The following is a 12329-nucleotide window of genomic DNA, read 5'->3' as shown; positions in this document are numbered from 1 at the left end:
CCTTTTAGTCTTCTTTTTTCTCTTTCCCAGCTAACTATGAAAACATATTTCCTTATTGCTTTCCATCTTTTCGCCAAACTTTTTGTGAGTTTTTATTTTAAAATCAATCTGAATGATCTAACTCTAGGCACAAACTGCATTCTTCTAACCCTTGTTAAATGGTAAGTAATATAAAGACAGGTGGGAAAATATAGACAGGTTGATTATTTGCTAAGTGTCCATGGTAAGGATTAAGGGGAAATTCCCAGACAATAAAATGATGAGACAAATTACCAAACCTACTTTAAGGGAATGCCCTAATGCTAGAGATTTAAAGTTAGTTCCTCTAAGAAATTCTGGAAGATTTTGACTAGAAGCGAAAGTGAACATTTTCTGAATGGTGGAAATATTACTTATTACTATTTACATTTTTCTTAGCATCTTCTCCAGTCTTCAGACGGGAGGGAGGGGGAGGTGAGCTAGTAAGGCACTGAGGCGAAAAGCCGCAGCGGGTGACAGTACAGGCCAAACACCAGGAGGTCAACCTTTATCAGTCTCCAGTGTCCTGTTAGCTTTCATGACCTGGGAAACTCGAAGCCAGTCACCCGAGGCGTGTCCCGCCTTCCCCGGCACTTCGCCTCCTCAAGGTGGCGGCGGGAGCGACAATCCGAGCGCGACGCGCGCGGCGCTCTGGGAGCGGAAGAAGGAGCCGCGCGGCGGCTGCCCAACCGGAAGAGGAGGGGCCGGGCCTGGAGGATCCCCGAGAATCGTTGTTGCCCTGGCCGTCGGTGTTTGCGGGTCGCGGGGAGCAGGGCCTGGCGGGCGGGGTGTGTCGCGATGCCGGAGCTGGCGGTGCAGAAGGTGGTGGTCCACCCCCTGGTGCTGCTCAGTGTGGTGGATCATTTCAATCGGTGAGCGGGCGGCACGGGGCGTCCTACCGGGGCCGGTGGCGCCGCCGCTGCTGAGTCACGGCGCGCTGGGGATGGCGCGGCGGCCGCGGGGGCGCAGATGCACCGGGGTTGGCCCTGGGTCACCGAGGGGCCCAGAGCAGCTCCGTTCACGAAGCCCCAAGTCACCTGGCATCGTCTCCCCCGCCGTCCAGCCGGCACTCCATGAACTGGGCTTCTCGTTCCTTTTACCCAGTCCGTACGATGCCAGAGTATGGGGGGGCAGGCTTCACTTGGCCCTGATCCCCAGGCCTCGTGCCCATCTGTCACCTCGTCCGCCCCTTTTCGCCTGAAAGACTCGGTGTCTGGTAGGAAAGCCCTTCAGACTTGCACTTTTTGCCTCAGAAGGCCGTCACCGAAATTCTGTACTCAGCGCTCCGAAGGACTCCCTGGAAGAACTGTGGTTTTAATATAACTTGCGAAAGTTTCCAAGTGGGACTGTGGTTTGACGATAGCTTAAAACGTAGATGTTTTAAGTTTTGATAAGTTTTTCTTTTAAAAATGAGACCGGTTGGAGATGTTGGCATTAATGAATAAGAAAACATCCCACAGATGTTTCTTCCGCCTTCGCTTGCTTGTTTTTGAGCTGTTCGTCCAGCTGGACCTGTTACACGTGTTCATAAATTTTACAAGATAATTAATTGACTTGGAAAGTTGTAAGACCCAGTTGGGAGCATCTGCTGTAAAGTCATAGTTGCTAAGTGCCCATCATCTTGCAACTTGCTTTGTACAACTCCCAGTTCAACCAGAGCCAAAACCAAACTCAAGACTCCTGTGAGGTTTAGGGTCCCCAGTTCAGTTCCATTGCTTTGTAGCACCCTTAGCCTAACGGGATATGCGAGCTTTCCCACTGTACAATGATTAGTATTTTTCTCCCGTAGGATACTATAGGTACTAAGAGGGCAAGCATCTTTTCAGTTCTGTTCAGTAAATTAAGCAAACACTTGTTAAGGGCATAGTGAAGGCAGACACTGCAAGCTGCTGTGTCAGACAATTGCAGGGTTTTTTAAAACGCAAATGGATTTTTATAGATCAAAAGAAAAGCCCATGAGTGTGGAAGTTTCCTTTGAACTTAGATTTCCCAAAAAATTAGAACCACCAGAATACAGAATCCTTAACTTTGTTTGGTCCAAACCCTAAATATAGTAAGCATTTATAAATTTGCCAAACCATATGTTTAGATAAATACAGTTAAATCAGTATGAAACCAGCAACTGTTAAGGAATTGTAGTTCATTTCACAGTGACTTTTGTCTTTGCTTTGAACATAGAATTGTATTGTTTCTGTATGTTATAATTGTTAGTGGTTAAAGGAGAATTCTCTACATGATGACCAATGAAATGAGATAAAAGTGAAACACTTGCAGTTCCTTAGGACAAAAATCATTGAGGAGGTTTGATATGGAAATAAATATTCTGAAGTAGTCTTTCTGGTTCATTGAGCCCTCCTCCCAGTATGATTAGTCACTGGCTCACTTCCAGCTTCTGCATAATTAAGCCATTCAGAGACCACAAATGGCACACACACGCTTCTGGGTCAGAATCATTTTCTGAGCCCCTAAATGGTACAAAGAATTATAACATCTATTGGGGCTTGTTGACATAGATGCTCCAGAGAAGAGTTGGCAAGCTGGACCATAAAACTGGTTCAACTTTAGCATCTTTATCCCTGAAAAGATTTGAGGACAGAGAAGATGGGGAAAATTTAAAAGAGAAAGGTAAGCTGCAGAGGAAAAAATAAAATTAAATGTGATTTCAAACACCAGTCAAATAACATTTAAAACCTTAAGATCTGGGGAGTTTTCATTTTCTCCGTTTTAAATTTCTATAAAGTTTGAGATTTTTTTCCAAGCATGTCTTTCTTTGCAGTCAGCAGTGAAATTGCCAGTGTCCATAGTTCACGAATTACCCATTATATTTATTAGAATTATTAAGGACTAACCCATTATATTTGTTTAGTGGGATTAGTTCCCAGATAAGCTAAATTGTATCTGTACCATTGATATTTCCTGTTGGATATCTTATTGTTGGTCCACTTCTGTCTGTGCCCATCCAGACTGATCTTCTGTTTTCTCATTCAGAATAGGCAAGGTTGGAAACCAGAAGCGTGTTGTTGGTGTGCTTTTGGGGTCGTGGCAAAAGAAAGTTCTCGATGTATCCAACAGTTTTGCAGGTAAAAGAAAAATTTGTCAAATATACCTCAGTTTTTAAAAAAATAAATAGGCAAATTTTACATTTTCTGCGTATGGTTAAAATGTCAGTTAACTTTTAAAAAGAAAGAAACTCTCGTGGTCTCCATTTTTTATTATAACCAAGCAGTTCTATTTCAGAATTGTTTAAGTATAGAAAAGGGAGGCTAAAGGATACACACTGAGCTGGATAGTAAATATTTAAAACTTGCAGGCCATGCAGTCTCCATTGCAACTGCTCAGCTCTGCTAATGTAGCAGGAAAGCAACTATAGACAGTATGTAGACAAACTAATAGCTATATTGCAGTAAAACTATTAAAATAGGCAGCGGGTGTAGTTTGTCAACCCGTTGTACTAAACTATTAACCATGGTTATGGGTAGGCAAGGGGGAGATAAAGACCTTATGTTTTACACTGTTTAATAAATCTTTATAAGACTGTATCCATATATTTTATGATTGAAGCAACAATAATAAAGAACAACAAAATAATTCCTGGCATGGCTGCTAGACTAGCAGTCACTAACTCCAGTGTCTAAAAGGATCAGGCAGTAATGTAATTTGCCAGACGGGAATATTAGGAAGTGATGGAGCTTTTAGCAAACTGAAGAATGTGTCCTTTTCAAAGGGGGTTGCTTCTGTCTGGCTCTAGCCAGTTGTTGCTGGTCTTCCAGTTTTTCCAGAGAACCTGGAGGTCTGGATTTGTATGTGAAATCTTCCAGTTTTTACTAAAAGCAACTCAAAAATAATTTTAGTACTGTGTTGGACAAACCAAAGACATGGATCAGATCTGGCGTAGGGGTCTACAGTTGTGATATGTGCCCTTAGAGTTCTGTGTAGCACCCTAAACTGTTTTTTGTTTTTTTCTCTCTAGTCCCTTTTGATGAAGACGACAAAGATGATTCTGTCTGGTTTTTAGACCACGATTATTTGGAAAACATGTATGGAATGTTTAAGAAGGTCAATGGTAGGTGGCATTGTGGCGCGCGCGCGTGTGTGTGTGTGTGTGTGTAGGTATATGTGTGCCCATAATGTCTTTTCGAAATATTCACTTTTCTTTGTTTAATGTCAAAGGCCCTTTCACTTAGCTAGACTGAAGTAAGGCTAGCGGTAGTAGAGGAATGAGGTAGAATAAATGAGAAACTAGAGTAGCAATTTAAGGCCAGCTAGACCACCTAGGCTTCAGGGGAGAGAGCTAGCCCTCTACAGCAGAAAAGCAAAGAATGGTCAAATAAAATCCACCTGCCCCTAGAGCTTTAGTACCACCAGGGTAAATATCTCTGTTACATGTGTCACTTTCATTTTATTTCATTTCAGCAACCACATTGCTTTGGAAATGTTTATTCCCACAACACTCAGAGATGTAATCTATGTGACATGAACTTGAATTTGTTTATATATTGCCTTGGAATTGTTGTCTAGTTGTTTCATGTATGACTGGTCTAAACTAGTCTGAGATATGTATATCTCTAGATTTCCCCTGCTGTTTATTTTCTGAGAATCCTGTTTTTGAGTTTTAGATTTCATAGGTATGTCAAGGTTTAGATGTCTGGAATTTCTGTAAAAGCTAGAGAACATAACTACTGGAGTTCTTACCCTTTTTGAGGGAAATATATAGATCTTTATGTAACAATTCAAAGCCACTAATTTTTCCTTCCCAGCCAGAGAAAGAATAGTTGGGTGGTACCACACAGGCCCTAAACTACACAAGAATGACATCGCCATCAATGAACTCATGAAAAGATACTGCCCTAACTCAGTAAGTGTACTCCATCTTTAAAACTTTTGACTCATACTCGTTGCCAGCTAACTCAAGAAAAAGAAAGCATCCTAGGAAGGATTTGGATAATGAATCATTTCACCACTTTTTTCTATAAGCTTGTGTTAATTTGCAGTGTTTTGTGTAGTATACGGTAACCCAGTGTATTTAGTAAATTAAACATCTGTTCAGTGCTAGGTATGTAAGTTATCTTCCTTAATCCTCTCAGTAACTGTATGAGATTGTTATCCTCTTTACAGTGAGAAAACTGAGGTTCAGAATGGTTAGTAAGGTCTTCTAAGTGTGGAGCTGGGATTAAAATGCCAGCTGTCTTGACTCTAATCTTCTTCTGCTTGATAACTTCACTATACTACCTCTCAGCTTGTTAATGGATGGGGTTGAAGAGCAGGGCAAATAAGATAATTTGAAATGTAAAGTTATTTTTTTTTCTGAAAATTCTGGCTTATATCTGGTTGAATGAATGAAAAAGCTTCGGTAATCATCAGAATGGCCGCAGTTACTCCTTACGTGCTCAGTATGAGGTGATTTGCTATGATTTGTTTTTCTGCCAGGTATTGGTCATCATTGATGTAAAACCAAAGGACTTGGGACTGCCCACAGAAGCATATATTTCGGTGGAAGAAGTTCATGATGTAAGTCATCTTGCTGTGAGCCTAGGAGATTAGATTTGCTACTTTCAGGGCCATTGGGTTTTGGGTTTTTTTTTCCATTTTCAAGTCAACAAATACTTTATAACAAAGAAAAGGTTATTGGTTTCTGTCAGTAGTTTGATATTATGTTTTTTTCCCCCAAATTTGAATCACCAAATTTCAGAAATAGAGAGGACCATAGAAATCTAAAGTCCCCTTTTACAAATGAAATTGAGACCAAAGTAGTCAAATGATTGCCCAGAGATGTTCTCAGCAAAGTAAATGCGGAGCCTGGTGAGCTTGGTCTTAATCTAATGCAGTTTCCACTGTTGGCCCACCTATGTAGTGACTATATTGTCTAGTCTATAGCCAATCCCTATAGACTAGATCCTAGGTTTTCAAATAGAGTAAGTCAGAGCTGCCAGGAGCTAGATGGCAAAACCCATCTGTATGATTTGACACCTGTATAGTCAGCTCCATGGCATTCAGTACCAGCTATGTTGTCTGTTAGCTTGTTTCTTGGGTATGGACGTGAAGAGCTGCCAGAATAGCTTTTCTCTATTTCCAAGAAAATTGAACTCAAATTCTAGGGTAGGATTTGATGTGAAATTGTATATGAGTTTTGTTTTGAGCGTAAAATATTTGCACTTAGGGTGTGCAAAGAGCTCACTCTTGAATTTCCAAAGTTGAACGGACAGACTAAAGGCTGTCTTTCTTCCTTATGGTTATCCATATATTCAGTTTTAAAATCTGGAAAAGGCTTTGTTAAGTTAGTTCCCTGCAGATGTTCCTTGCACTGAGCTCTATGCTCCTGTTTCTCTTTGCCTTGCTACCAGAGAGCTTATTTATTGCCTAGTTGCAGTAAGACTTTCATCCCTGGTCTTGATACAGTTGTTATAAGTTAAATTTTACCCTGCCTCTTTCAAAAAGGAATTAGAGGTGCTTATACATACGCATGCACATGCACGCACGCACTCGCACACACACACACCAATGAAACAAGATCTTTTAAAAGAGGATGGAGGGGATGTAAGGGTCCTGTAATAAGATGAAGCCAGGGAAAATCAGTACATGAAAAGACATGCCACGAAGTCCTGCACAAGTGTTGAAGGCTCTGACCATCCTAGCATACAAAGCCAAGAGGAAGATGCCGTTTGTAGGATTCACACTGTCCTGGGTAAAATAACAACAGCTGATGTTTATACCACTTAGTGTAAGTGAAGTGACTTTCCCAAGATCTCACTGCTCCCTTATCACACATGGCAGAGCCAGGCTTTGAATCTAAGCAGCCTGGCTAGAGTCTGCACTCACTGCTGTGCTGTCGTGCCTTGCACACATTTTACAGCCTTTACAGGAGATGTACAGCCTCTTCTGGCACTAGATCTGATAAAAGTTTCTCCTGAGTCCCATCAGGAAATCACTAAGTGATACAGCAAACCACATCCACTAATGGGTTCCTTGACTAATTCAGGTCACCAGAAAATCAGTTATTCTAACCACGTTGCTTTGGTGCTCTGACTATTTGACCCAAGGGACAACAGATGGTTAAAAACTGTATCTTCTGACATGAGCTTGCCTCAAGTACAGGTGTTCTGAATATTGCCTATTTTAGAATGAATGCTTATAAGTCCTTAAAATTTAGCCGAATCAAGACTTCCCTGATGTTCATCTCTACTGCAGGCTTGAGAGAATATCAAGATTTTCCTTAGAAATAAACTAATGATGATTCCCCACCACATCTCGTCCCTGAGCAGGACCACTGTGACTTCAGCTTAGAAGTCACAGTGCTTTGAAAGCTTTCAAAGCAAACTTTACCCACCCTTGCCATGAAAAAGCCAGTAATGACACCCATGAAAGTGATTTGGCTTAAAGCAGAAGAATCAAGGCATGAAAAGGAACATGCGCCAGTTTGTTCATTTGTTTGTAAGTAAATAACTAGTTAATTCTCCTCTCCCAGGATGGAACTCCAACCTCAAAAACATTTGAGCACGTGACCAGTGAAATTGGAGCAGAGGAAGCTGAGGAAGTCGGAGTTGAACACTTGTTACGGTGAGACTTTAGGACAGCATCAGAATCAGCAGCAGCCCAAGAAGCTGCTCAGTGTAAAGAAGAGATCTGTATCAGGAATAGGGAGCCCTGGGTTCTAGTTCTGGGTCATCTCTAAAGTGTCCCGAGTTATGATTTATGAGTTTGTGGACAGCACACCTTGTCTGGAAGCTGTAATGCTGGCTGTGACGGGAACAGATGTGTGAATTATTCAAAAGCAAACGTGTGCTCTTTCAGTGTACCTCCTTCTCAATGACTGTAGCTAGCCAGTTTTCTGCAGAGAATCTGCATCTTGGACTGGGATGGATGGATAGATGGATGGATGGATGGATTTAAATTTATATTTTATTTATTTATTTTTGGCTGAATTGGGTCTTCATTGCTGCATGTGGGCTTTCTCTCATTGCGGTGAGCAGGGACTACTCTTCGTTGCCGTGCGTGGTCTTCTCACTGCCGTGGCTTCTCTTGTTGCGAAGCACAGGCTCTAGGCACGTGGGCTTCAGTAGTTGTGGCACACAGACTCGGTAGTTGTGGCTCGCGGGCTCTAGAATGCAGGCTCAGTAGTGGCACATGGGCTTAGTTGCTCTGCGGTATGTGGGATCTTCCTGGGCCAGGGCTCGAACCCACATCCCCTGCATTGGCAGGCGGATTCTTAACCACTCTGCCACCAGGGAAGCCCTGGGGTTTTATTTTTAAATCCTCTGCTTACATAACCCTGACTTACTTGAAATGGTCATAGATTTTTTCAAACAATAAGATTCCTTCCAGTTCAAAAAGTTACTGCTGACTGATTTAAAAGCTTCTCCCAACATCATATAGATGCAGGTGGAGAAAATGCCACCCTTTTTAGGAACAGGGAACTTGAAGTAGAGAGGTGTTTTTTTTTGTTTTTTTAGTGAAAATGATTTCATTTTATCTCTCTCTTTTCTTTTGAAAAATGCCCTGTGGGGGGAAAAAAAAAATGCCCTGTGATGAGAAAGATAAAACATATTCCTCCAAATGAAAACAAGATTAAGGCAGTTTTACTCAAATCTTTATAAAATGGGGAAGTAACATTTTTCCTTTGGAAAACTTGCCCCTTCTCACAAACTTAGTATTTCCTTAGAATGTGAAAATCTGCGTGATAGTACAGGACACTGATGTATTTTCCTGCCCTTTCTTGTGGGTTCCTACAGAGACATCAAAGACACTACAGTGGGCACCCTTTCCCAGCGGATCACAAACCAGGTTCATGGTTTGAAGGGACTCAATTCCAAGCTTCTGGATATCAGGAGCTACCTGGAGAAAGTGGCCACAGGCAAGCTGCCCATCAACCATCAGATCATCTACCAGCTGCAGGACGTCTTCAACCTGCTGCCAGATGTCAGCCTGCAGGAGTTTGTCAAGGCCTTTTACCTGAAGACCAATGACCAGATGGTGGTAGTGTATTTGGCCTCGCTGATCCGTTCCGTGGTCGCCTTGCACAACCTCATCAACAACAAGATCGCCAACCGGGACGCAGAGAAGAAAGAAGGGCAGGAAAAAGAAGACAGCAAAAAGGATAGAAAAGATGACAAAGAGAAAGATAAGGAAAAGAGTGATGTAAAGAAAGAAGAGAAAAAGGAGAAAAAATAAAACATGTAGCTTTTTAATTTGTAAATTAAAGTCTTACAAACTAACTCATTGTGCCGCCAGAGGGTTCTTTTCACTTTAAGTGCAAAAGCTGTATTGATGAGAGCTCTCTGGATAGAGGGACTAATCTTGTACCTGAACTGCAGCTTAGGCTGCTCTGAGTTGGGAATGTGATAGCTCAGGCTTCAGACTGTGTGAGAAAAGTGAAGAGACATAAACGTAACATTTTTGGTACTCTTCCTGCTTTTATCTATAAGACCAGGAGTTGAATTTTCCCCATCTCAAGAGACTCTTGGGGTCTGTTTCTGGCAGTCTGCAAAATTGCAGAATGGAATGCACGAATTCCATAAGTATTCTGCCTCAGAACACCTTGAGGTCTGCCCCTCTGGACTCTGTTGAGAATACCACCCCACGGGACTTCTTGGACCCGTAGCTCTGGCATTCTCGGGGCTTGGGATCCATCTCAAGATATTGTTTACCTTCGAAGACACAATTAAATGGCTTGGTTTTTAAGTCTGTGTTCTGGTCGTTTTTGACTCTGGATGTGGTGATCCGTTGTTTTCAGAAGCAACCAAGACAGTCTTTAATTGAAGCTGCCTTAAAGAATTATTTTAGACTGAATCTTTTATGAAAGCACCTCATTCCTTTAAAGACATACAGCTGTAGGGAGGAGAGCTCTCAACTGAGCCCAGAAGACCTGTGTCCTAGTTAATGCCTCAGATTCCTCATCTGTGAAGTCCCTAGAACAGTTTTTTATAAGAGACACATTCACTTACTATTGCAGTAGGTCTAAGTACATCAGGCCACAAGGTTAGTGGGGATGGAACAAAGTCTCCCCAAAGTAAGTGTTCAAGATACTTAATCATTTGACTTACAGCTGTCACTTGGATATTAATTTCCTTTCTTGAGCAATTAGAACCTCCCTAAGAGTTCTCTAATGCACCATATGGACTGTCAATGTTCAGATATTTAAGAATATAATAGCACTAGAACTAAGTCAGTGGAATCTCATAAACCACTTCATAATGTTATAATGCCTCAAAGTTACTGGAAGCATCCATTTTTAATCCACAGACCTGCCTGCCAAAGAACTAGTTGAAATTTGGGGGCTGATGTAGAGCTAGCTTTTATCCTACATAAATAGGAGCACCCCCATCAGTGGTCTCTTCAAGGTTCATTAAGATTCTGAGAAAAAAAGAAATAGTAAAGGGAAAAAAACTAGAGAACCAAGTTTTGTCTACTGCAGCAATCAAAAGTCAGATGGTTGTTACATCTAACCGAATAAAAAATACGAAATACATAGTTCAAAGCTTGAGATGCATTTAAAATGATAGGAGTGTGTTGAAGTTTTTCAGATTTGGTTGCCATGTTTAGAACAGACAGAAAGGGAAACTTTCTCCACGGTGGCCAGGAAAGAGCTGGGATGCAATGATTCTGAGGCTAGGCAGGGGGAAGGAGGAGAATGTCATCCCGAAGAGTGGGTCCTTTATGTAGGATCGGGGGCAACTTGAGACCACACAGGATCATATCCACCTTTAGTAGTGTGATCTTCACTTAAAAAGCTTTCCCAGGGTCTAACAGGACAATGCCACAGGCTTTTAAGTGTGTCACCGTTTGATAAATGTAATGTTTATTGAGCATATGAGAACATGGGAATACCCAGGCCTTGTTATATTTAATAGTTTGAGCCACATGTGGCAAAATTGACTTCTACCTTCCTAACAGGCTCTTCAGTTCCTACTTCTAACAAAATTCACTTGTAGCCTTTAGAGTCACGTAGGCTCATTTTCTAAGGCAAAATTGCTGCCATCCTATATAAGGGGGGCGAGTTTTGTAAGAATATTGATGAAGTCTTGCTTATACAAATAGCAGCTGACTTGACTGCAAAACCCATGGCCCTCACCTAAAATAAAGCCATGTGTTTGGATAGCTCAGCAGTCTCAAGATGAGATTTCTAAACTACTTCTGTTGTTTTTGAACACACTGAAAAAGTATCCTAGAAAAAGTCTGATCCCAATTCTGGACCTCATATCCAGAGTTATGACATTCCCTTCCTTCCATTTTCAAAACATCCCACGATGGCTTAGGGAGTTCAGGCTGCTCCTGCTACACACGTTCCAGAGAGGAGGGCATTTATTCCTTACTAGTTTTCTGTCTGATAACTAACATCTGAAATATCCCTAAACTTAGAGGTCAGTTATCCTTAGTGAAAAGATGGATACTATCAGGTGGAACAACAGCTTTGGGCCCGCTAATTAGTTAAATGTTCTTTCATTTTACTCGGATCATCAATCACTAAAGGGACAAACGGAAGAAATCATCATTGAAGGACGACCATATTACTTCTCCAATGTGCCAGATGCAAAGTAAACCTTTCCAGCGGGAATTAGCAACCCCAGAATCTCACTCCCATTTCTGGAGGACCCTCCAGCTGTGAGAACTTAGCCGTGCACAATCACCTACACTTCAAATAAAAGAACTTATTAACACAGGTCCTCATAAAAGAATGAAAGATCCTATTCACTTGGAAGTTATGAACAGGCCTTTTCTTCTACCATTTTCCCACGAAAAGACCTATGAAGCAGAAATAAGACCTGAGAATGAATTTGCGGTTGCTAACCAAACTACTCCATCTGCCCCTGACACAGGAAATAGGAAGGATATGGGACGTGTTGGGAAAGTAGAGAAGCATCTGATTTATGTGACCCACAAGAGAATATCTCTACAGCTTCCCTAAACAAATTCATTCCAAATTATTATACATAATATAGGCAAGTGCTGATTTCCGTATCTGTGCCTTTCAACTCTCTGCATTCATCTATTTTGCCTGGAAGCAGCACTGAGTTCATATCCTTTAAAAAAAAAAAACAAAAAAAAGCCAAAACTAATGGCTATTCCCATTGGGGGAGTAGGTATAAAAATGACTCTGGAAGCAGGGAAATGGAAGTAGGGAAAGAAAATAGAGGAAAAGAAAGGAAGAGGAAACTGCGTTAGTTAGTGTTTCCAAGTCCTAAGTCAAGAGAAATCTTTCTCTGAGCGTTCCTCTTTGGAGCCAATCTGTTCTTCAACACTAGATTGGCACCATTGACTAATCTCATCTTGGCAAGAGAATCATTTGATTGCCAGTTCAACATGGAATTGGGAACCAA

The 12329-nt window shown here is 41.6% G+C and overlaps 1 protein-coding gene across 2 annotated transcripts; it reads left to right on the top strand.

Annotated features, from left to right (window-relative positions):
* Positions 1-703: 703 nt before the first annotated feature.
* Positions 704-9693, top strand: PSMD7 (proteasome 26S subunit, non-ATPase 7). 2 transcript variants are annotated; one of them, XM_060130591.1, is made up of 7 exons: positions 704-890; positions 3007-3098; positions 3989-4081; positions 4776-4873; positions 5446-5526; positions 7481-7572; positions 8745-9693. In XM_060130591.1, the coding sequence occupies exons 1-7, from the start codon at positions 817-819 to the stop codon at positions 9181-9183; spliced, it is 969 nt and encodes a 322-aa protein (XP_059986574.1). In that variant the 5' UTR covers positions 704-816; the 3' UTR covers positions 9184-9693. The 2 variants fall into 2 exon arrangements, with proteins under 2 accessions (XP_059986574.1, XP_059986575.1); XM_060130592.1 differs by having other exon boundaries at positions 766-890; positions 3012-3098.
* The last annotated feature ends 2636 nt before the right edge of the window (positions 9694-12329 follow it).

Source organism: Lagenorhynchus albirostris, chromosome 19 (genome assembly GCF_949774975.1).
Source record: "Lagenorhynchus albirostris chromosome 19, mLagAlb1.1, whole genome shotgun sequence".
Lineage (NCBI taxonomy): Eukaryota > Metazoa > Chordata > Mammalia > Artiodactyla > Delphinidae > Lagenorhynchus > Lagenorhynchus albirostris.
This window is presented reverse-complemented; position numbering and strand designations above follow the sequence as displayed.